At 29.5% G+C, this 24784-nt stretch overlaps 1 protein-coding gene across 1 annotated transcript; it reads right to left on the bottom strand.

The window, feature by feature from the left end:
- Nucleotides 1–15511: 15511 nt before the first annotated feature.
- Nucleotides 15512–24056, bottom strand: LOC129914954 (uncharacterized). Its single transcript, XM_055994404.1, has 2 exons — nt 23579–24056; nt 15512–15933 (listed from the first exon to the last, which is right to left on the bottom strand). The coding sequence occupies exons 1-2, from the start codon at nt 24054–24056 to the stop codon at nt 15512–15514; spliced, it is 900 nt and encodes a 299-aa protein (XP_055850379.1).
- Nucleotides 24057–24784: the final 728 nt, after the last annotated feature.

Genomic DNA, 24784 nt, shown 5'->3' with positions numbered 1-24784 from the left:
TAATTTCATTGATTGTAAATAAATTGGTTAAAAGTGATAATATTTGCAGTTTTTTTTTTAAGTAAAAAAAAAGTACAAAAATAAAAGCTAACCTTAGGAAATACATCGATTTGGTTAGATATCAGAAAAAAAAATTTAAACAAAAATTACCTATGTCAAAAAACAATATTTTTTTTTTATTTTTTTTCAATTTTGTTTTGGTTTTTAGTACAGGAAAGATATAGGCTTTTTCGTGGAACGAAATACAGGACGGCTGAATTTTTCAAATCTGAAAAAGGGGTATTAGAAAAGCTTAAGTCCTGGTTTTCGGGACGCCACCCCCCTGGCGAAATCCGCCATTTTGGAAAACACGAATCACTCTATATCTCCAAAACTATGGGTCCTATAGAAATGGTTGTCAGACCAAAGTTCTTGGAAATTTAATTATCTTTTTCTTTGTAGTAGATTATTTTTCTCAGCGGGCAATAGTTTTGAGGTTATGTTGTTTTAATTTATTTTTTTTTCGGTTTTCTTAAGATTATAACAATCCCAGTACTAGTTACATAATTTTTTAAACAGTAAAAGTTAAAGACTATCAAATTTCCAATAATTTGGTATATTTTCAAAAGTCATGCGATGTATGAGTCGAAAGTTATTGAATTGAAAACTATAGTCTAAGTACAGGAAAGTTAGTAAAGAAATCAGGCATTTTGTGGAACGAATTAAAGGGAGGCTGATTTTTTCAAACCTGAAAGAAGGGTATTAGAAAAGCTTAAGTCCTGGTTTTCGGGACACCAACCCCTGGCAAAATCCGCCATTTTTTAAAACGCGAATTGGTCTATATCTCCCAAACTATTGGTTTGATCGAATAAGTTACTGAACCAAAATTGTAGGTAATATAAATATTTTTTCTTGTGCATGCACTGTTTTTCAGCGAGGACAACACTTTTTAGGTTATGTTGTTTTATTTTTTATTTTTTCTGTTTTTTAAATTTTTCTCAGTCTCTATGATAGAAACATAATTTTGTAGCATCATTAAAGTTGTAGAACATCAAATTTACATTAATTTGGGATACTTTTGAAGATTATATGACTTTTCAAACCAAAGATACGGAACTTAAAGAGCACTCCCTTTCAATATTTTAAAAAAATATACTAGGTAATATGTTTTTGCATAAGGTATGAAAAAAAGGCTAAATCGGGTACCTAATGTAAAAACAAGAAAAATATGATATGAGGGGGAGTTATTAAAGTGGGTAATGGTAAAACTTACAATATTGAGGTACACATATTTTGTTTTAAGTCAAACATCATACTTTTATGATGCTAAAAAATTATGTTTCTATCTGTTTCTATCTTCTACTGAGAAAAATTAAAGAAAAAAAAACAGAAAAAAATAAAAAATTAAACAACATAACCTAAAAAGTGATATCCTCGCTTAAAAACAGTGCATGCACAGGAAAAGATATTTATATTACCTACAATTTTGGTTCAGTAACTTATTCGATGAAGCCAATAGTTTGGGAGATATACACCAATTCACGTTTTAAAAAATGGTGGATTTTGCCAGGGGGTTGGTGTCCCGAAAACCAGGAATTAAGCTTTTCTAATACCCCTTTTTCAGATTTGAAAAATTCAGCCGTCCTGTATTTCGTTCCACAAAATGCCTGTTTTTTTACTAACTTTCCTGTACTATTTTGTTTTTTGAAAATTTGAATTTAGAATGATAAGAAATATCAATCACAACAAAAACATTACTGTTAAAAAAAGAGCCAAGTTCTCCTATGTTGAAATTATGCTGGCACAAAAAGTACTGAGATGTAAAAGTGTACCAAGTTCTAAAGTTTGGGTTCAAATTCGTATCAATAAAATTTTGATTGTTTACTTGACAATTTTTCTTAATTATCGATTTTTAAAGTTATTTCAAAAATTGCCAAGTAAACAATCAAAATTTTATTGATACGAATTTGAACCCAAACTTTAGAACTTGGTACACTTTTACATCTCAGTACTTTTTGTGCCAGCATAATTTCAACATAGGAGAACTTGGCTCTTTTTTTAACAGTAATGTTTTTGTTGTGATTTCACTTCTTTTTGCAAGGTATGGCTGTAGAATTGAAAATCTCTATATTTGATGAAAATTCAGTGAAAATGGGCGGTTGCCACGCCCCCTGGCTAAAATTCTCTTACTTTAATTTTTTTTCTATGTATTTACTACCTGCTCTACCATTCTACCAAATTTCAAGATTCTACGATAATCAGAAGAGCTGTAAAATAAATTATGTAAATTCAGCGGAAATGGGCGGTTGCCACGCCCCACACAGGTAAATTTTCCCAAATTCATGGCCAAAACTACAAAAAAAAAATTTGCGATTTGTTGTTTTTTTTTAATGCCAAGTTGTTTACAAATAACATAAGCTTAGAACCTGATTGATCATGCGATGCAAATTGTAACTGTTTAATCAGTAGATGCTTTCAAAGTAGAACATTTTAATTAACGAGTGCAGTAGCAAGGTTGGTTTCTTATAAGAAGTAGTTTGCTTTATTTTGTATTTAATTTTTTTTGGCGATTTTTAAAATAATTAACATGGATTTTGTTGCTAGTGGTATGTTAAAAAAAGATAATGACAAAGATAATGCAAAATTTTAAGTCTAAAGTAAATTTTAAAGCTTCTTAAGATAATGTGTTTGAGCAGTAAAAACAAACAAATTTTTTTTCTTTGATAATGAAAAAGTTAAGTTGATTTGCGTTTTTCTGTACTGAAAATAGTGTTGAAAAATAGTTAAATGTTTCCTTTATGGGAAACAATCCTAAAACATTGCGGTTTTTTGCGACTTTTTATAATATTGGCTTCAAAAGGTGTTGGGGACGGTGATTTTTTTTTTTTTTTTTTTTAATCAGATTTTTCTTTTTTGACACAGGATCGTAATTAACTTTCATTTTTCTTTCAAGAAATAAGCTTTCTGAATTTTTAAAAAGCTGTTCGTCACGTGACATTACAGAAAAAATTAATTTTTTTGGGACCAAAGGTTGAAATATATAAATTTCGGAGCAAATAGAGAAAAATTTAACGGATTTTGATTTTGCATATATGAACATAGAAGAAGATGGCTGAGTGCCTCCAGAAATAACAACACCTTCTTAAAACAAAATATAAATTGGTTGCAATATGAAATATCGTTTCCATGCTGAGCCCATGGCTTTGTTGGACGGCCTCAAATGGATTTTTCAGACCTAAGCGAACGGTCAAAGAGACGTAAAACAGAAGATTTACGTTCTAACTATAATGCCGAAGAATTAAGCTATGCTGCGCCATGCAACTGCGAGAAAAAGAGAAACTTGTTCATCAAATGTAATGAAAAATATAATATTTTCAACTCCTTCACGTGCTGAAAAATATCAAAAGCTTTGAAAAAAATTGACCAGAAAATTATTCCATATACAGCAGAAGAAGCACTTCCAATAGTTGTTGAAGGAAAATTAACTTAGTTTCATAATAACCATATGTATCCAAACTTAAGCCTCAATAAAATTTATTCATTCATTGGACAGCTCGGCGAAGAAGCCCAAGAATCACGAAACAAAGATATAAAGCGTTTCGAGAAAGTTTCCCAAGAAAATTTTCGAGGCAGCAAAATATGGAAGATGTGTTTTATAATCTCTTGGTGTCTTCTGACTTATTAATAAGTGGTTTGAGAAAACTAAATCCTAAAACAAAAAATGCGTTTCCCTCTGAAATACTTCAGTTTCTAATAGAACCAGAGATCGAGCAAGCAGACTTATAGTTACAGTTTCACAACTCACAAGTCATTGAATGATATACAAACATACAAACTCACACTCATGTTTATTTATGTACATAGTTGTTATCTATGCCTGCATTATTTATTTATTTATAATAACGACTGTTCAACTGTTTTTTTCAATCTATTGAATGTATAAATATTGTATTATTAAATGTCAAATGAAAGAAACCCTATGGCGTAAAGTAAAAAAAAACGACTTTTTTCATTTTTTGCTTCTTTTTTGTGAATTTTCGTGTAAATTTACTTAAAAATGGTGAATTTTATGGAAATTATCTTATTTTGATATAATCATGCAATAATAAATTTAATAAACACAAAAAATAATTTTGGCCATGTTTTTGGGAAAATTTACCTGTGTGCGCCCCCTGGCTAAAATTCTCAAATTTTAAATTTTTTTCTTTGTATAAACTACCAGCTCTACCATTCTACCAAATTTCAGGATTCTACGATAATCAGAAGTGCTCTATAATATTTAATGAAAATTCAGCGGAAATGGGCGGATGCCACGCCCCCTGAATTGAAAATCTCAAATTTTCGATTTTTCCCTTTGTATACACCACAAGTCCTATCACCGTGTAAAATTTCAAGCTTCTACGTTAACGGGAAGTTCTCCATAATTTTGATGATCTGTCAGTGAGTGAGTGAGTGAGTGAGTGAGTGAGTGAGTGAGTGAGTGAGTCAGTCAGTCAGTCAGTTACGGTTTTTGTGATTTTTGAAGCCCTATATCTCAGAAACTACTCATCGTAAGAGGCTGAAATTTTGTGAGGAGTTTGGTTTTGACCAGCTCAACAAATGTAGCGAGTTTGAAATTTCTAGCATCTTTGGTGTGGAAGTTAGAGGGGGGTCGAAAATGGCCTGAGTTGTTTCCTGTAAATAAGGGTGTAGTGCCAAAGTTGCTAGAGAACTTGGCTGGGCACTACCGTGCCCCTTGATCTGTAACGTTTAAATAAAATCCGTCTAGCATTAAACGAAATATAACCTACATAAATAGCAAAAATGTTTTTGCAAAAAGTAGAAAAAATAAAAATGCAGTTTAGAATAGCAGTTTGCAGTTAGAATAGCTTAGATCATTACTCACATTCATTTTAACCGAAATCGTTGAGCCGATTTTTTCAAAAAAATTGTTTAATTTTCATAAATTAAATGGGATCAAAAGGTTGCCTATACTAGGAGTGAAAGACAATTTTCCATTGTTTAAGGAGTAGGAGCAATTTTTTCACAAAGTGACTTCAAAACATACAAAAATATTTGATCAGGAAGGCGAACATTATACCTTCAACATTAAAATAAATTTTCAAGTAGATATTCAGATAGCCACAAAGAAAAAATATATGATAAGACTAAAATGTAAAAAATAAAATATATAGTTTAAAAAACTAAAAATACGCTTTTATCACTCACCAAAAACTATTAAATAATAATTTAATTGACTTATTAGAAATGGTAAGATCAAAATGCGAAGCGCATTTTCGTCGCTTATACTTTTATAAAGTTTAAACAAAGGTCAATTATATTATTTTATAGTTTTTAGTGCGTGATAAAAGCGTACTTCTAGTTTTTTTAAATATATATTTTATTTTGAGGTGGCATACCTGTTTTCTAACATGAAATTATAGTTCGTTAACCGAAAACCAATTTTTTTTTACTAACATCAGGTGAATTCTCAGAATATTAAGATTTTAGGGAGCAACCCACTAAGAACAGGAAGCACTATTATTTATTTGAACATATTTTTCAGAATGATTTATGAGTAATGTGCCAAAAATCTAGAGCGTATAGGTTTTTCAAGACAATAAACAAAATCGTATGGGAGGGGGTCTATAAATTAACTGATTTCATCTTCATTTAGTCAGTCATAAAATTGTTTTTTATATATTTCAAACTTAGAAGGTCACTGTGGTGTATGAGTTATTTTCTAAAAACTTAAGGATTTGTACATATTATTCTATTCAGATAAGATGTCCTTTTGTTTGACATATGACTTAGGGTATTTATTAGAGATCGGAAATAAATCTCATAACCTTTTGAAAGGTTCCTTAATAACTCTTATTTGTTGCCATTTTCAAAAAAGGTCATAATTTTCATTTTTCATTTTTAAAAAAGAAAAATTGAGGTCAAGGTCTGAGAGAAATCTAAATTTTGTATTTTTTTATGTTTCAGTCAACCAGTGAGATTTATCGCTGAGAGAAAAAAATAAATCTCATCTGCAAATGTATTCCGTCTCCTGAAATATTCGCATTGGTTGTGCTTTGTCGTCCCAAGCGACTCAAATCACAGTGGAAACACACATTTTCGTCTTTACATTTTACTTTAAACGAAAAGAGATATAATCTTGGGTCTAAAGAACTTTGAAAGTCTATTTGTTTCATACATTATTTAATACATAAACTTAGAAAAAACATCCTTTTCAAATTAATTTTTGCAAAATAAAGATATTCTTGACATATTCGACATTTTCCTTTGAATTAACCATTTTTGATTTATTTTCAGAGCAAACGGTTAAATGTTGACCTTTTCCATTTATTTTTTGGTAAAAATCTCAACCATTGAAATTTATTTTAAGAAATAAAAAATAAATCTCAATCGATAACCTTTATTTTTGATTTTTTTAAATAAATCTCAAACCTTAACCGAAACTATTTAAAGTAATGTGATAACTCTCAGAGAGAAACCGATTGAAAATCAAGGTTGACTGTTATTTCTGGTCTCTGGTATTTATGTATCTTATTAAGAATTTAAAGAAGTTCTACAAATAAGTTCAAATAAAAGTGTAACCAAGTTTCAAAATGAAACAAAAACTTTATTTCCATTTAATTCTTAAATTTTCAAAATTATTTCATTTGGTTTTTATTTCATATCAGCTATGTATTTTTAAAGGTATTTAGAGACAGTCATTTTTTGAAAAGCATTTGAAAGATCCCATCCCTCGCTCATCCTAAATCTACTTTTACTTTTGGCAAATGTCCAATAGAAAGCGAAATGTGCGCCCAATGCGAAGGAATTCTGTGTGTAACAACGAAGTAAAAAAAAAATATTTCAGTTAAACGGCCCAGTTTTGATCGAACCAATAAAATTGAATAATTCGATTAAAATTGAGGCCATCAAACTCCAATCAAATCGTGATCCGTCGACATCGTGGTAGTTGTTTGCCATATAAAAAACGACTCCCATCGTCCATTACCATTTACAGCTCAAGACTTTTTAGTATTTATTATGACGCATTCTACACATTAACAAACCAATTCCATACATTTTTTTTTTTCTTTAAATACCGTAAGAGAGCAAGTTATAAAAATAAAAAAATAAAAATAAAAAAAATCGAAAAACAATTAGCCAATGATCCCAGGCCGTTACAAATCAGCCTCAGGTGTCAGCACGTGATCCAACCTAACATAGACAATTTGAAGAAATTACTTCCTCAATGATCAGTGAATTATAATAAATGAAGAAGCAATACTGAAGACGTCTTGTAGTCCGGGAGCCAATCGGCTTGTGCCGTTGGACATACAGCTCCCTCAGTAGCTTTGATAGGTATAAGCTTCAACAGAAGTTGATGAAAAACTGGCATAAACGTTGGCAATGGTGGTAATATATTGTTTAGCCGGATTATTGCTATGATAGTGTACATGCAATATGCGTCGCGCCAGAGCCAGCGGTTTCTATTATTCGAAAAAAAAGTTCAACACCTTTTTTATTGGTTTCTTTTATTAAATAAATTATTCAATTTATGAAATATCCAAAATGGTAGATAATTGGTAGGGTAAAAGCGGGTGAGATGGCATACCTTTTTTGTTTTTGTCATATTTTTCAAAGTAAACCACATTTCATATTTCTAACAATGCAAAAATGTTCTATATTCAATATCCAACGTATTGTTTGTTTTACAGATTTTTACATATTAAATTTACATTTTTAAATTAATATAGAAAAAAAGTTTTAAAAAAACCATCTCCCCCTAAAGGGTGGGTGAGATGGCGCATGAGTTTGTTTTAGGTTTCTATTGCCAAATTCATTGCACAAATGGTTGAACGATGTGAAGGAGTCAAGCACCAATGCATGCCATATAATAGATTGCAACTAGTCATCTTTTTTATAAAATTTGAACTTGGCTGAATTACTTAAAAAAAATAGTTTGAGGGTGATATGGCACATGCTACCACTATACTCGAGTAAAAAATTCTAGTACGGAATGCGCCATTTCACCCGCAAAAAGCTGCGCCATCTCACCTTTTTTCGAATAATTCCTATTCGTAAGCATCTATGAAAAGCAGACAGAAATAGAGCTCAGATTTCACATGCAATGCAAAACTTATACTCTCTTGTATGTATTGGTGTATCAAGGGCATCTAAGATCCCAACGACTCACAAAATATCGGAACAAAAAAAAAGAGCGAAAAAAAAAATTCGAAAAAAATCATCACATGATTTGCTTTCAAATTTTTTTTAATTTTTTGTATCACAGACAAAGAAACGAATACTGGCTACTTCGATTTAAAATATTTAAAGAAAGCTAAAAATATTTTTCATACATTTTTAGAGCAATAAATGCTCAAGATATTTAAGGTGCGCCATCTCCCCCGCTGCGCCATATCACCCGCTTTTACCCTACGGATTTCCAAATTTAAAAATAGCAGTTTAATTGGGTTTGAAATAGAATGTGTCCAATGATTTTTAAAAGCCTAGTCACCCAAATAAATAAATGCTTCTTTATTTTATTGCAAAGATTTTTCTAATTTGTAACCGTCTTTCATTTCACATGTCTTCATTTTATTTATTTTTTACCAATTCTTTCTTATTATAATAACTCCTCACAATATGTTGTGTTTGATGTAGGTACCTACAATGTAAAAATTTAACCTGAGTTGGTTATCACTTTATATAGAAGAACGTTGCGTACTTACCTACCTACATTGTTGTTAATGAAATGAAAAAAGGTAAAATAATACAGTCAAATAAGGAGAAAAAAGGGGTAAATCTCGGAATGAATGTTAGTAGAAATTTTTTTTGCTCAATATCTTCCTTTTGCCATTCTATAACATATCTCAAAAGTCTAGAAAAATCTCATGTCCGCTTGTCGCGATTTCAAGGTCAAATCGCGAAATGGAGATTTTCAAAATTAGCAAAAATAGGCTATGGTATTATATACACATATAATACATGATTTCAAGGTATTTTTTAATGCTGATTCCAAAAAATCTAAAATCAAGACAATCTGACGTCTCTGGAAAAAGTTATACCTGTTTTTCATCTGTCAACTCATATTATTATAACAGTTGCAAACTTACTGCCGAAAAACCCTTAAAAGTTATGGTAGATGAACCAAATTTTGCATGAAGATTGTAGAATCCATCATTATTAAAAATCAAAACAATCCATTACAAAAAATATATATACCCACGAAATAATGGTATTTTTTGAAGGAGGGGCAAATTTTAGGATATGCACTAAAGAAGCTTCTTGTTCATCTTTGGGATAAGTGGTAATAGGCTAATTTTTTCATTTTAATCTTTGTTTGGATATTCTTTAACTACCCTCAAAAATATAAAAAAATCTCATGTCCGCAAGTCCTAATTTTCCTGGTTTGAAGATAAGGTGCAGATTTTAAAAAATTGAAAAACAACACTTCAGATATTTGTGACAGATCAACATGAATAAGGTGCATTACTTTTCAGGGATGTTCAGGTTGACTTATTGTGAGTTTTTTTGGAATAAGTGTTAAAAAATACCCTTAAATCATGTCGCTTATGTTGTTATACATATACAAATTTAAACTTTTCTTGCTAATTTTTTTAAGTCTGCACCTAACTTAGTTTAACCTCCAAAATTAGGACTTGCGGACATGAGATTTTTTTATATTTTTGAGGGTAGTTAAAGAATATCCAAACAAAGATTAAAATGAAAAAATTAGCCTATTACCACTTATCCCAAAGATGAACAAGAAGCTTCTTTAGTGCATATCCTAAAATTTGCCCCTCCTTCAAAAAATACCATTATTTCGTGGGTATATATATTTTTTGTAATGGATTGTTTTGATTTTTAATAATGATGGATTCTACAATCTTCATGCAAAATTTGGTTCATCTACCATAACTTTTAAGGGTTTTTCGGCAGTAAGTTTGCAACTGTTATAATAATATGAGTTGACAGATGAAAAACAGGTATAACTTTTTCCAGAGACGTCAGATTGTCTTGATTTTAGATTTTTTGGAATCAGCATTAAAAAATACCTTGAAATCATGTATTATATGTGTATATAATACCATAGCCTATTTTTGCTAATTTTGAAAATCTCCATTTCGCGATTTGACCTTGAAATCGCGACAAGCGGACATGAGATTTTTCTAGACTTTTGAGATATGTTATAGAATGGCAAAAGGAAGATATTGAGCAAAAAAAATTTCTACTAACATTCATTCCGAGGTTAAACCCTTATTTGACTGGATTAAAACGATGTTATTATGTTTACAAACAAAATGAGCTATGATCAGTTTGAAATTCATTTTAGGCGTTTTGTGTGACAAAAATGAAGCTCTTAATGAAAGTATACACTTAGGCGAATGTCTTTAGTTTTGTTTGAAAATATTTTTATTCATACCATATCGTGACCTCAGTGGAGTGATTTTAAAGATAGTAAAGTAAAGATAGACTTTTTCGTGGAACGAAATATAGGTCGGCTGAATTTTTCAAATCTGAAAGAGGAGTGTTAAAAAAGCTTAATTCCTGGTTTTCGGGATGCCATCGCCACCCCCCTGGCGAAATCCGCCATTTTGGAAAACGCGAATCGCTCTATATCTCCAAAACTATTAATCCTAGAGAAATGATTATCAGACCAAAGTTCTTGGAAATTTAATTATCTTTTTCTTTGTAATACATTATTTTTCTGAGCGGGCAATAGTTTTGAGGTTATGTTGTTTTAATTTATTTTTTTTCGGTTTTTTTAAGATTTTAACATTCCCGGTATTAGTTACATAAATTTTTAAACAGTTAAAGTTATAGACCATCAAATTTCCAATAATTTGGTATATTTTTGAAAGTCATGCGATGTATGAGTCGAAAGTTATTGATCTGAAAACTATAGTCTAAGTACAGGAAAGTTAGTAAATAAAACAGACAATTTGTGAAACGAAATATAGGGAGGCTTATTTTTTTTAAATCTGAAATAAAGGTATTAAAAAAGCTTATGTCCTGGTTCTCGGGACGCCAACCCCGTGGCGAAATCCGCCATTTTTAAAAACGCGAATTGGTCTATATCTACTAAACTATTGGCTTGACCGAATAAGTTACTTAACCAAAGTTGTAGGTAATATAAATATCTTTTCTTGTGCATTCACTGTTTTTCAGCGAGGACAACACTTTTGAGGTTATGTTGTTTTATTTTTAATTTTTCTCAGTCTATGATAGAAACATAATTTTTTAGCATGAATAAAGTTGTAGAACATCAAATTTATATTAATTTTGTATAATTTCGAAGATTATATGACTTTTCAAACCAAAGATACGGAATTTTAAGAGCAATCCCTTTCAATATTTTCAAAAAATATACTAATATGTTTTTGCATAATATATGAAAAAAAGGCTAAATCTTTTACGTAATGTAAAAACAAGAAACCTATGATATGAGAGGAAGTTATTAAGGTGGGTAATGGTAAACTTAGAATATTGTGGTACTCATATTTTGCTTTAAGTCAAACATCCAACTTTTATCATGCTAAACATTATGTTTCTATCATAGAGACTGAGAAAAATTAAAAACCGAAAAAAATAAAACAACATAACCTCAAAAGTGTTGTCCTCGCTGAAAAACAGTGAATGCACAAGAAAAGATATTTATATTACCTACAACTTTGGTTAAGTAACTTATTCGGTCAAGCCAATAGTTTAGTAGATATAGACCAATTCGCGTTTTTAAAAATGGCGGATTTCGCCACGGGGTTGGCGTCCCGAGAACCAGGACATAAGCTTTTTTAATACCTTTATTTCAGATTTAAAAAAAATAAGCCTCCCTATATTTCGTTTCACAAATTGTCTGTTTTATTTACTAACTTTCCTGTACTTAGACTATAGTTTTCAGATCAATAACTTTCGACTCATACATCGCATGACTTTCAAAAATATACCAAATTATTGGAAATTTGATGGTCTATAACTTTAACTGTTTAAAAATTTATGTAACTAATACCGGGAATGTTAAAATCTTAAAAAAACCGAAAAAAAATAAATTAAAACAACATAACCTCAAAACTATTGCCCGCTCAGAAAAATAATGTATTACAAAGAAAAAGATAATTAAATTTCCAAGAACTTTGGTCTGATAATCATTTCTCTAGGATTAATAGTTTTGGAGATATAGAGCGATTCGCGTTTTTTAAAATGGCGGATTTCGCCAGGGGGGTGGCGTCCCGAAAACCAGGACTTAAGCTTTTCTAATGTCCCTCTTTCAGATTTGAAAAATTCAGCAGTCCTATATTTCGTTCCATAATATGCTTGTTTTTTTACTAACTTTCCTGTACTAAGAAATAAAATTTTTAAGAATATTTATATTCAATTTTGTAATTGAATCTAGGTAAATCTAAAAATTGTTGTATCGGAGTAGTTACATATTTGATATTTTATTTCTTCTCTTTTCATATGTTTTTAAAAACAAGAAAAATAGGACTTTTAATATTTTTTTTTTTTTTTGTTTGAAAATTACAACTCAATTTTAAATATATTTAAAGCCATGAATATGAAATTGGTCTTGAATACTTCAATGCAACCACAAAAACACATCAAAATTGTATAAAATCCCACGCGAAAACAGCAGTGTAGTCAGTGGCGTATTGAGGGGGGGGGCTCAAGCCCCCCCCCAAGCGTCCAAGATCATGTTATTATTTAGCTGATTGAATCATAATGTACATGATTAACCAAAACTTGTTCGTAAATATTAGAAATTTAGATTCAGCTCAGATGCTCGAACCCCCTCCAAATTCTGAAACGGCTATTTTGTTTTGTTTAAGTATAAAAATTTTCTTACATTTTTCAAAAAAAAAGTTGGTATGCCATTATGAAGAAATAATTAATTTACACATAAAAACGAAATTTAACAATTCTTCACAAACCCGTTTTCAAAAAATTGATTTTTCAAAAAAAAATTTTCAAATATTTTTTAAAAATCCAAAAATGTGTTTTTTGGAAATTTTCTAAAATTTTAATATTACCTTTACTTGAACGCTTTTGTATAAAAATTTTAGTTAAAATCGGGTTAGTCTTGTACGAGATATTCATAAATCAAAAAAACCGTTCTATGACAGGTACCGTTAATAACGGTACAAAAATATTTTTTTTATTTCAAAAGTTGTATCTTATGTGTTATACTATACACAAAAATTTTAATCAAAATCGTTAGAGCCGTTTTCGAAAAAAATTTACTTTTCTATTTCCGTTATATGGCAGGTACCGTTAGTTTTGGTCGCAAAAAAAATTTCAATTTCTCCTCTAGGGAATCACCAAAAACTGCTAACTACCAAGTTTGAAGAAAATCGCTCCATTAGTTTAGGCTGCAGCTCGAGGTACTTACAGACGGACAGACAGACGGACAGACAGACAGAATTGCCGGACCCACTTTTTTGGCGTTCTCCATCATCGTAATGTCATGTAAAATTGTTATCTCGAGTTCGATTTTTTTTACGAATCCTAAACTTGCCCTATAGTACCTATATCGCAAGTAAAAATAATGAAGAGTATAGCTCAAAAACTAGATGTGGTAGGAATAAATCTATAAGCAGTTTTGAATTAACGACATGGCAAAGTTCGAACGATATAAATTTTTTTTTTTTTTTTTAAGATTGCTCAACATCTTGCTGTTTGTGTAAAATGTTTGGGATACAATAACTTTGAAAAAAAAACACTACTTTGAATGTGAAAGGAGAAGACAGTAGTACGAAGATGTCGAAAGCAACAAAATACTATACCACTTTCAGTACCGCTGCACAGCGGTCTCGACTCTCGATGATGAATAAAATAATGACAAAACATTTTCGTACATTTACCCTATAAATTTTTTTATAGGGTACCTAAATGAAATCGAAAATTTTTCTAGCCCCCTCCAAATTTTTTTCAGGATACGCCACTGAGTGCAGTAATCTGTGGTTCAGACACCTGATCATAGCTGTTATGCCTAAAAATTTAAGATAAAAAGGGAAAACAAAATATGAAATTAATTTAAAATATATCGATGAGATATGGTTAGAAGAGGAGCATATTATAATACTAGCATATTGGGAAACGGTGAGTTTTGGATGATGGACGCCAAATTTGATGTTTGACCAACAATAATGGAACAATTATTTTCCATTCATAGTAGAGTACAACGACAAACTGCTCCTCTTGGTTTTTATCTTATGAGAAAAAAATACGTTGGGTGTATGAGTATTTAATACAATATATTTGGAGAATGGTCCAGAGAATAACAGTATAAGGTTGAATCTCCACATTCATATATTTGAATTAAATGATTATTATTTCAACTTCAGTTAAGTTATAGAAAATATAACAACGCTGTTGACTTTGTCCTTCAAGTGCGATTGATTAATAGTCTGGCAAGCTTTTTGGGCCTGCCTCTAAAGCATAAAGATGATTCAGACATATTGCAATTACCTGAAATGTTTGAAATTCTTAAAGAGACAAATTATCTAGAGTTTTGGTCAGCAAAGCATTTCCCAGAACACAAAACAATGCAACTGCTTCGAATTTAGCAAAATTTTGACCCACTCTCATATCCCAGAATTTGACAAATCATCAAAATAAAAATTGTATAGCTTTAAAAACATGCTAAACGGTGCACTTGAGAAATAAATATGAATTTTTTTCCAAAAGCAATATAGGTATAATAACAAAAAACAAAGAGCCGAAAAAATTTAAAAATATTTTTAACATTACTACGCGATGCACATCACCTTAGAAAATGTTTTTTTTTTCTGCATAGCAATAACCAAACGGATGTTTGAAAATTTTATTGTTTTTGTCCTTTTATGATTACGTCAGAAATAAGTAAAAATTGTGTGGTACAGTTTATAATGGTTCAAAAAATATTTTGTGTACTGAAAAAAATAAAAACTTATTTTCCAAAGCCTAAAAATTTTTTTAATCAAAATCAGTTGCGCAGTCTTTAAGAAAAATAACTTATTTTATATTGGTCATAGAGAAGGTAGGTACTATTAGTTTTAGTCCTAAAAATAAATTTAAAATTTTAATGGCTTGAAATTAATTTAGTTTTAATGATCCTTTTTACTCTCGCTTCTGATGCGAAAAGCAACAAATCAACCGAAGTACATATTCTTTACAAATACATTATCTTTTTGGTCAAAACTGTAAACAAATAAAAGACAAAAAATTATTTTGGTTTTTTCAGCATATTTTTTTTTTCCAATATTTTATTATAAAATATTAATCAGCACATTTTGTTTTCTTAAAATTAAATTATATTTAATAGAAATAAATAAGAATCAATAAATAAATGCAAAATATTTAAATCATTTTTGTTTTTTTTTAGTTTCCAATCAAAAGTCTTAAAGAATGGAAAATCTTAAATAAATTAAATATAGAAAACTGATTTTGTTTAAATAAATAAATACAATAAATTAAATAAATAATTTAACAAGAAATAAATCCTATATTAAGGAAATTAAATTACAATTAATGCCTATACATAACAGAATAAGTTATTTATTTATCAAATACAAAATATCTATGACTTTTGAACTTCTTGTTGCATTTGTGATGGTTGTTGTAATAGTTGTTGTTGTTGTTGTTGCTGTGCTTGCTGTTGTGCTTTACTGTAACCACGATACGCCAGTTCTTGAGCTTCATTTAGTGAACGTCTATCCCATCCAGCACTTCCACCACCTCCCGATGACCATCCGCCACCGCCTCCACCACCACCAGATGACCAACCCGAGCTGCCACCACCACCACCGCCATTGCCTCCACGACCAGACATGAGTTTCTTCAATCCAATAATACCAGCCAGGAGGAGTGCAATCTTTGAAATTATAAGCGCCTTTCCTGCCAATATGTATAACGCACCCATTGCCAAAGGAATCATTCCCATCATTTTCATGGCCATTCCCATCATCATCATTCCCATCATCTTCTTCATTTTACCGCGACCTAGAAACAGAAAAAAAAATAATTTAATAAAATGCAATGATAAATAAAAACTACTTTATGCATTGAAATCAACTCAATTAAGTGTTCTATTTTTTAGCTAAAAAAATTCAAAACCAATTTAATTTCATATTAAATATGGTTTGAACTTTTTCAAAATCTCGAGGAAGTACGCAATGAAAAGAGTTATATTTTCAAAAAAAATTAAACACGTAAATATCTGATACTAGCTATCATCATATATAATTCAATTCAAAAAAATTAATTTTCATTAAAAAAAACAACAAATATCAACTAAATTTAATAAAAAAAAATTAATTAATAACATAAATCAAAATTTAAAAAAATTAATATAGGCGTAGTATATCATTGTTATAAGCAAAATACTCTGCTAAATTTATTTTCCTTTTTAAAAATAACTCTAAAGTAACTTATAAAACCTGTGTTTATTTCCAAACCCTCGTATAACCAGTTTATTTTATCAGAATGCAACAAGATTTTTTTTATAAAAAATAGTTGCGCATACGCCACAGTGAACTTTTTCCTGTGTGATTTTAAATCATAAAATAAATATCGAAACAAATTGACTTTTGTAAAGCATTCGCTGATTACCAATTGCATCCTAAAAATGTTCAAGACTGAGAAGTACCTTCTTAATCTTGTGTTACAGTTGCCGCAAGAGTTTGTAAAATTTGTATGCAAATGAATATCTTTAATTTAATTTTTGAAGGGACTTTTTTTCTAAAATTACGAAAAAAAAACACTTGTTTTTAATTCATTGGAACCAAATAAAATAATTTTTTTCTTGTTAATAAAAATTTTCAAAATTTAAAAAAAAATGTTGTATGCTTTTCTGAAGAGATTATCATTTCACACAAAAAATCAAAATCTTGAGACAGTTTCTGACCCATTTTGAATGAAATGTTTTAAAAATATTTTTCTGGAAAAAAAGTTTTTAATAAACTTGCAATTTTATAGTAATTATGTCTGAAATCAAAATTTAAAAAAAAACTTCAATGCCCCGTTTTCAAAAATTTGATTTTTCAAAACAATTCAATTCTTTAATCAAAAAAATTATTTTTTTCAAAAATTAAAAAATTTATAGTCAAGCCATATGAAAAACTTTGTAGTAAAAATTCGTCGAAATTAAATATAAAAACAGTGCTTAAGCAGCTACCGTTAATATTGATTTTCGAAAAAAAAAATCAATCTGTCATAGAGTCATTCTTTTGACTTTCCAAACATTGGTATACATGTGCGGTAAGTGAAGTAAAATTTTGTCCTGAAAAAATAGTTCCAAAAACCCTTCAGGAGTGTCACAAGCGCACTATTTTATCACAAAGTGCTCGTTTTGGATTGCTTAGCCACCCCACTTAAATCAGGTTTGAAGTTCTTAAAACTTTGTGTGATTTGAAAATAAAACATAATGTTTAAAAATTATGAAAACTTACTACTGGAATTAACTCAAAATTCGATTCAAAAAAAGGTTTTATTTTGTAGTTTCCATTTTTGACAGTATTTTTTTAAGACAGCATCAAAATGTTTCTACATTATATTAAATTAAAAAACGCTGCATTGACATTTTCCAAACTCAAACATTTTTATTGAACTTTTCTGATTTAAATAAGTTATTTTTTTTTTTTAATATATAAATGACAAAAAAAAAAACTAGTTTTACCATAGATAAATATCTGTCGGTAATTTTGAGGTTATGACATAACATAATGAAGTTTTTTCATACATTGTATGAAAATACTTCATTTATACATTTTAATTATTTTTCAATATAAAGAGATTGCCAGAAATTGCTAAAAACCTCGCCTTTTTTTTGCTGCGCCATTTTTCAGAAAACGGCTTTTCAACTGGCCTAATTGTTTCGTTATTGAACAAAAAAAAAAAAACAAAAATAAATACATATTTTTTTTATAATTTTTTTTTTTTTTTTGATTATCATGGTAAATTAATTTTGAATAGATGTCAGAATAATAATAACTCAAAACTCAACCTCTCAATTTGTTTTCGCCTAACTGGATCGGTTTTTATTAAATTACAATACAACAAAACAAACATTAAAAATCGTCAAACTGTTCATATTTAATAACGGGTGTAAGCTCCCATTCAATCCAATCTAGACCAATTTCCCCCGGTATCGACACGATCAAATCTGAATGTTTATGCCTACATTAAACTGAGTAAAATTTAATCTTTAACACTATTAAAAACTGTTTTGAATGTCAAGTATCTGGAACTCCAATAAGAAAAAAAAAACCTCAAACAAATCAAAACCTAACCTCGATTTAAACCATAAACTAATAACTTTTTTGTTTTTATGAGTAAACATATATAATTTCCACAACATGCATTAAACTATGCAAAAAAACATAACGAAAAGAAAATCCATTATTTTTCAATCAACTATCTTCTGATTGATGCGATTTTCTATTGAAGAAAAAAAATCTAAAAAAAAAAACAACAACACATTATCATTTGAATTTGATTTACACCATTAGATATACCGCCAAAGCCACATCCATTATAGCTTTTGACTATACGACTTCGGTTTTATACAAACGGATTTAGTTACAGTTTGAAAAGAAGATATTACTCGCATCAAGTGCTTAAAATTAAGTACTAAAGTAGTCATTTCTATTGCCGCCGGTGTCGGTCGTTGGTTTCCATATCATTTTTCATATAATTTATTAATTAATCGAAGGAGTGTGGGCAAAATCAATTTTTACATCTTTGATTCTCGTTCTTGTCGAGTGTGAGTGTAATTCCGGACGTTCAGACTTCAGACCTGTTTAGATGGAATTAAATTTTACTATGACTGGCAGCACTTTCACAAAAAAAAAAAAAAAACAAAAAACTTAAAACTCAAAAACCAGTGCCAGTAAGAAAATTAAATGAACTTTACGTTTTTTTTTTTTGTACTATTTTTTACCACAAATTTAATTCAGCTCGGTGAAGCAGAAACTTTTTGTTTAATTGAAATTGAGCTAAAAAGCTTCTGAGTCTTTTGTTGTGATTCTTACACAAGACGACATTCATTGAGGCGAAACATTCTCATAAAACATTTTCTAACTTGAGTGGCTGATGGCCACAAAAGAAAATTCATTTTGTGGAAAATGGAAATTGGTATGAGAACGTCCATTTTTCTTTTTCTTTTTAGTACTTTCTTTAAGGCTAAAACATGAATGCCTCATTAAGCATAAAAACAAAGCCAGCATGACAAAATAAGTGTGGCATTAAATGACATAAAAAAAAAACATAGACACATTTTTATGACAACACAAAATTAATAAAAAAAAAAAAAACCTACCTAGATATGCAACACATTAGAAAAAAATTATGTTGGTACAATTAAAAACTCTAAAAGATACAATCTGGAGGCACTATCCAAATGCATTAGGCTACGCGTAGATAGATAGCAGATACGTGAGTTAAGCAAAATGAGTTTAATTTGCGGTATTTTTATCTTGTTATGTTTATTTTTTTATTTTTTTTTCTGAATTTTGTTTTGTAATTTTTTTTCCAGAATTATTCTTCATCTCATCATCAACATCAAGTGTGACATAGAAATTTGTCGAGGTGTAAGAACAATAATGAAAAAAAAAAAAGAATAATACTCATCAAACATTGTTGTGGCGCAGTTAAAAGTAAGACAGTAGGTAGGAAATTATTGCAATATTATTATTATGTGGTGTTAAGGTTAGTAGTGTTGTTTTTATTTTTCTTGTTTAATTTAGTTTGACCTATTAACTACTTACGGTGTGAGTCTTGGATGAGAAGTGAAGCTTAATTTGTTTTTCGTTCTCAATTAAATCTTGAAGATAGACTTGGTAGCGTGAAAGGTCATTTTATCGTTTTTTTTTTGCGATTTTCTTAGTAAAAGGTTTATGCTTATAAAAAAGGGTCAGTCTTGTTTTCACTTAATTACAGACAAATCTAATAAGAGATTGTTGACAACCTTAAGTAAGTTGCAATTTTAATGTAGACAAGCGCGTAGCCATTGAAGGGAACTTGAAGTTGAGAAGGACCTCTCCATTTTAATATAAACTCAATCAATAAAAACGAGAAACAATATACATATAAGAAAATGAGTGATATGATCGGTTTATCCGAAAAAAGTTAATTTATATGGTGCTTTTGTGCTTCAATGATAAAAGTGGAAAGAAAAGCCTCTTTTCTTTGCTTTTTATCGTCCTTAAGAAAGTAAACACGACATCGTTTTTTAATACGGTCTTGGTCTTATTGACTTTCCAGTAAAGAACAACATGATGATCAATACCTAATACTTTTTCAACCTTTTCTAATATCCACAAACCTACTTGAAGTAATCTGTTGGTGATCAGTAAAATTTTGATCGGACCATTTATAAATTTTGTATAGGTAGGTACACAAGCTTTATACATTTTTTTTTTATTTCGTACTAAATTTCAAGATTTTTTTAAAATTTAATTTTAAAAGTGTTTGTTTTTAGGTCATGATTAACGATTATCTCGAAAATTATTTAAGATTTTTTTTTTTTCAGCCGGATCAAGCTATGTATTTTGATTTTGATTTTTTTTTTTTTTAAATGCATCTGAATAATATAAGGAATCAAATAGCGTATTTTTAAGAGCTAAAATGCATTTACTAAATTATACATTTTGTTGGTTTGAAATCATTTAAAAATGTTTGTCACCCGATTTTTAAACTATTTTCATTAAAAAACATGTCGTTGGATACAGAAAAAAATATTTTTTAAATAAACTTCGTTCCGCCATTTTTTGTATTTATTTTTAATTTTCGACTCTATAATTAGTTAACATTTTAAATGTAATATGTTGAAAAATAGAGTTTTATTTTACCGTTATTTCAAATTTGTCATTACAAAATTAATTGAAACTTTGTACAAATATAGTCTTGCCCATTATCTATCTACACTGTAAATTTTATTCATTTATCTATTGAAGAAAAAAAGATAAAAATAAAAAACTGTTAAAAACGGACAAAAAACTTGGGACAAAAAAAAATTGTTTTTCCCGTTATTCGGTCAAAAATCATTTTAAATTCGAAATTTTGTACATACATGCACATGATTTAAACCTATATTTCCTATAAGTTTGAGATTTTTTGCAGACTTTAAAAAATTCCAAAAAAATAAAAGACTACTCAAAAATGTCCCTAAAAATTAGGTTGTTTTTCAAAAATTTTTATTTCAAAATACAGGGCCTATGAAAAAAATCCGTTTTAGACCCCTAATTTTTTTTTTTTTTAATATCTTTCTCATGGTGTAACTCAAATTTCTGTGCAAAATTTTGCGTACCTCTAATTAGTCTTTTGTCGAAGGTTTATGACTGCAAAAAAACCTTCACAACTTGGGTTTGAAATTTTTTTGAATTTTTTCAATACCTTTTTTAACTATTGAATAAATTTATCTATCATTTAAAAATAAAAGTCAACTCTTGACGACTTACCGTTTAGAAAATAGCCTCTTTTTTCAATGTCGTGTTATCCCTATTTACCCTATAAAATCTTAATTTTTTTTGCCTTAAACCTTCTTCTCTTATACCTCTTTGATTAAAAAAAAAAAAATTAAGAAAATAAGTCAGCCGGTTAGCGAACGTACACAAAACCAAACTTTAATATATATAGTAGATAATATGTTCTATTTCAAGTAATGAATACAATCGATGTCAATGTGGTAAAAAAAAATGGTGAAAAATTTTTTTTACTTTAGTTTAGTTTTTAGTTTTGTTAAACATGGTTTTTATATCTTTAACATACATAGGTCTATTTTTTTTAATGTATAAAAGAACATAAATTGGTTGAAAATAAATGACACTACAATTTTTTAAATAGCTTGGTAAAAAATACCTGATAGCTGATTTGTTTTATTATCTCCTATAATAGGTAGGTAAGTACAATAATTCTTAAAGCTTTTTATGATGTGAAATTAAAATACATTGAAAAATTATAAAAAACCTCCATGTTGGAATTTACTGAAAATTGATTTCAAAAATGCGTTTCTTTTTTATTGTTTCGCTTCTGTCAGTTTGTTTACTTCAATAGCAACTGAGTTTTTCTACACCATCACATAAAAAAGTTTCAACGTAAAAAATTGAAATGAACTCTTTTAGGTATTTTTTAAAAAATCTAATTAAAACAATTTTTAAAAATCAATTGTCAAAAAGCATCTTGAACTTTTCTAAAACTTTATCATACAGTTACCTATTTCTCAAATCGTTAAAAAAAAAACAACTTTTTTCTACCACACCCCCTTATTTCCCTCCTCCACACTACTTCTATATTTGAACTTTATTTGTTTATATTAATATTTTATTAAAATATCCGACAATTGTTTTTTTTTTCTTTTTTTTAATATTTTAAAATCGATTAAATTTAAGAAACGGCTTATGTTCGAGAAAAAGCCGAGAAAAAGACAAATACTTAATAATATTGCATTTGAATTTATGAAAATTGTGTTTAAACCCAAAAACTACAAAAATATGCGTTATAAAGGTATTGATTTTAAACACAACGACATAAACTGTTTTGTCGGAACCATCTTTAATAAATTTATAACTTAAAATACAAGGTGGTGGAGAAAGTAATTCCACAATATAAGTGTTTCTCAATTTTTGCAAACAACATCAAATCTCAATGTGCTTGGTCACTTGATTGATATTATTTTTACTACAATTTTACATGTTTTTTAATTCTTTACCATTGTAATTATTTAATTAATTAATGAAAATTTCAGCTGATTTTTTCGCGATTCCAAATATTTTCTGATATACTTAAAAATATGTAAAAGATATGTAGTATGAAATACTAGAATAATTATTGAATAAGAGGCTGAAAGTTTTTGAAAATTAGCTGTTCCAAACCGTAACGTCACTTTGCCCACCATATTCTAGTTTGTTTTCAAAATATAAAATACAAATTTCACCATCATACTTTTCAAGAGGTTTAAAAAATAACACTTTTCAACATTTTTTTTTTCACCTCAATAGAAAAACTATCTATAACAGCCATAATATTCACCAATTTCAAAACTAGTTTTACTGATAGTAGAAGCTTTTTTCAGAAATTGGTATTTATTTTCGATAATTTTGTCATCATAAATTCCCAACACTGAGATTTAGTTTCGGAAGTCTTACCAGTTATGTCAAAACATTGCTACTTCAACTTGCTGTTTAATAAAGTTTTGAAATAAATCAATATCATGATTGTAAGCCTAACAAATATTCAATACAATAATTAAGAATTTTAAAAATTGTTCATCTTCATGCTTGTATTTTGCTCATTTTAACGGAGTACCGCTTTATAATTCATTTGTTCTCACGTGTTTTAATACAAAAAAAAAAAAACAGCGCTAATTTTGGATAATTTTGTAAAACTTTTTTAAATAAAATTATATCAACCCCCGAAAACTTTTAACTAAGTTGCAATACTCATTAACAAATATTTGCCTTTTTCTTCTACACTTTCCCTATATTATTTAGATTTTAAATAAATTGGAAATTCCTGTATTAACATATTCTTTTCATTCAAAAAGATTCCACTTTCTCCATCCTCCCAACAAGACAAAACCATAAACCTCCTTTCAATAATAAAATTGTATCCATGGATATAGGTTTTCTTATATTCAATATTAACAAACCTTCTTCCAATCCTCGACCGATCTCTTCCGACGTCAACTTTGGAAAGTTCACTTGCATCGAATGGCCATTAAAAAATCGACTCAACCGATCGATCAGCATTGTCGTTAACTTTGTGTCACGATCATCGATCGATCGTGGCAATATCGATTCCAATTCATTTTCACTAACTGGCCTTGGTATCGGTGCATCTGGTAGCCGTACAACTTTTATCCCATCGGCAACGGTAATAGCGTCAATTATCGAGATCCGATCGATAAACGAAACTGTCTTTTTCTTCAAACATGGCACGAAACCACCCTCCGATTTGGAGCACTCGTCATAAACGCGCAAAACTGTGCGCATACCAGCATTTTGATATGTTGCGCCAGCAGCTGGTACACTACCACTGATATCCTCACTAGCGGCTCTACACAACTGCAGCAGAGTTCCGAGGATCACTAAATGCCCGAATACACCGAATGTTTTTTGAAGCACCATTTTTGTTTTTGTTTTTTTTTATTTTTTTGGTTTACTAAGGATAGCACTGAAAAGGTGAATCCTATAAAGGTTTCCACAATTCACTATTTCAAGGAGTATATGCAGATGAAACAGACACTTTTCCACGTTTTACACCGAATAGAAGCTAAAAACACGACAGCAGCGCTTACGATCCCGAGTGCCGTCAAGCACAAGCAACAGATAACTGATGTCGGATGATAGTGGTGTAAATTCTTTTATAGACCTATTCTTCTTCTTGGCCCGTCACAACTTTCAGTGCACTCTCCAGCAAGCAGCACTACCAAAACAAACATTGCCAGAGGTAGACAGACTATCCACCAGATATCGGTTCAGGCATTAGGAATAGGAATATATGGTTCGTGTGACTGGCTGCCGATTGGTATAGGTACATATCCAGATTTCCATCCATTGTATCTAATGTCTAATCCCCCATATGAGGCGAAGGAATATTGGTAAGAGCCACACTCGTGCCTATCACTCATTTTAGCTCTTAGGTTGTTATTCATTTTTATTATTATTTTGCTAAAACTTGGCTTTGGAAGGTTACTTAAAATTATTTTTATGAATTTCTGCAATGCTGTAGGCTGTCATTTAGTTTTTAATGTTTTATTAATGCATTGAAAAATTGCAATTGACACCCTTTTTTTGAAAATTCCGTTTGCCTCTTATACTTTTAAAGCTAAATACAATGTATTAAGTCCCAAAAA

The sequence above is a fragment of the Episyrphus balteatus genome, chromosome 3, assembly GCF_945859705.1.
Source record: "Episyrphus balteatus chromosome 3, idEpiBalt1.1, whole genome shotgun sequence".
NCBI lineage: Eukaryota > Metazoa > Arthropoda > Insecta > Diptera > Syrphidae > Episyrphus > Episyrphus balteatus.
This window is presented reverse-complemented; position numbering and strand designations above follow the sequence as displayed.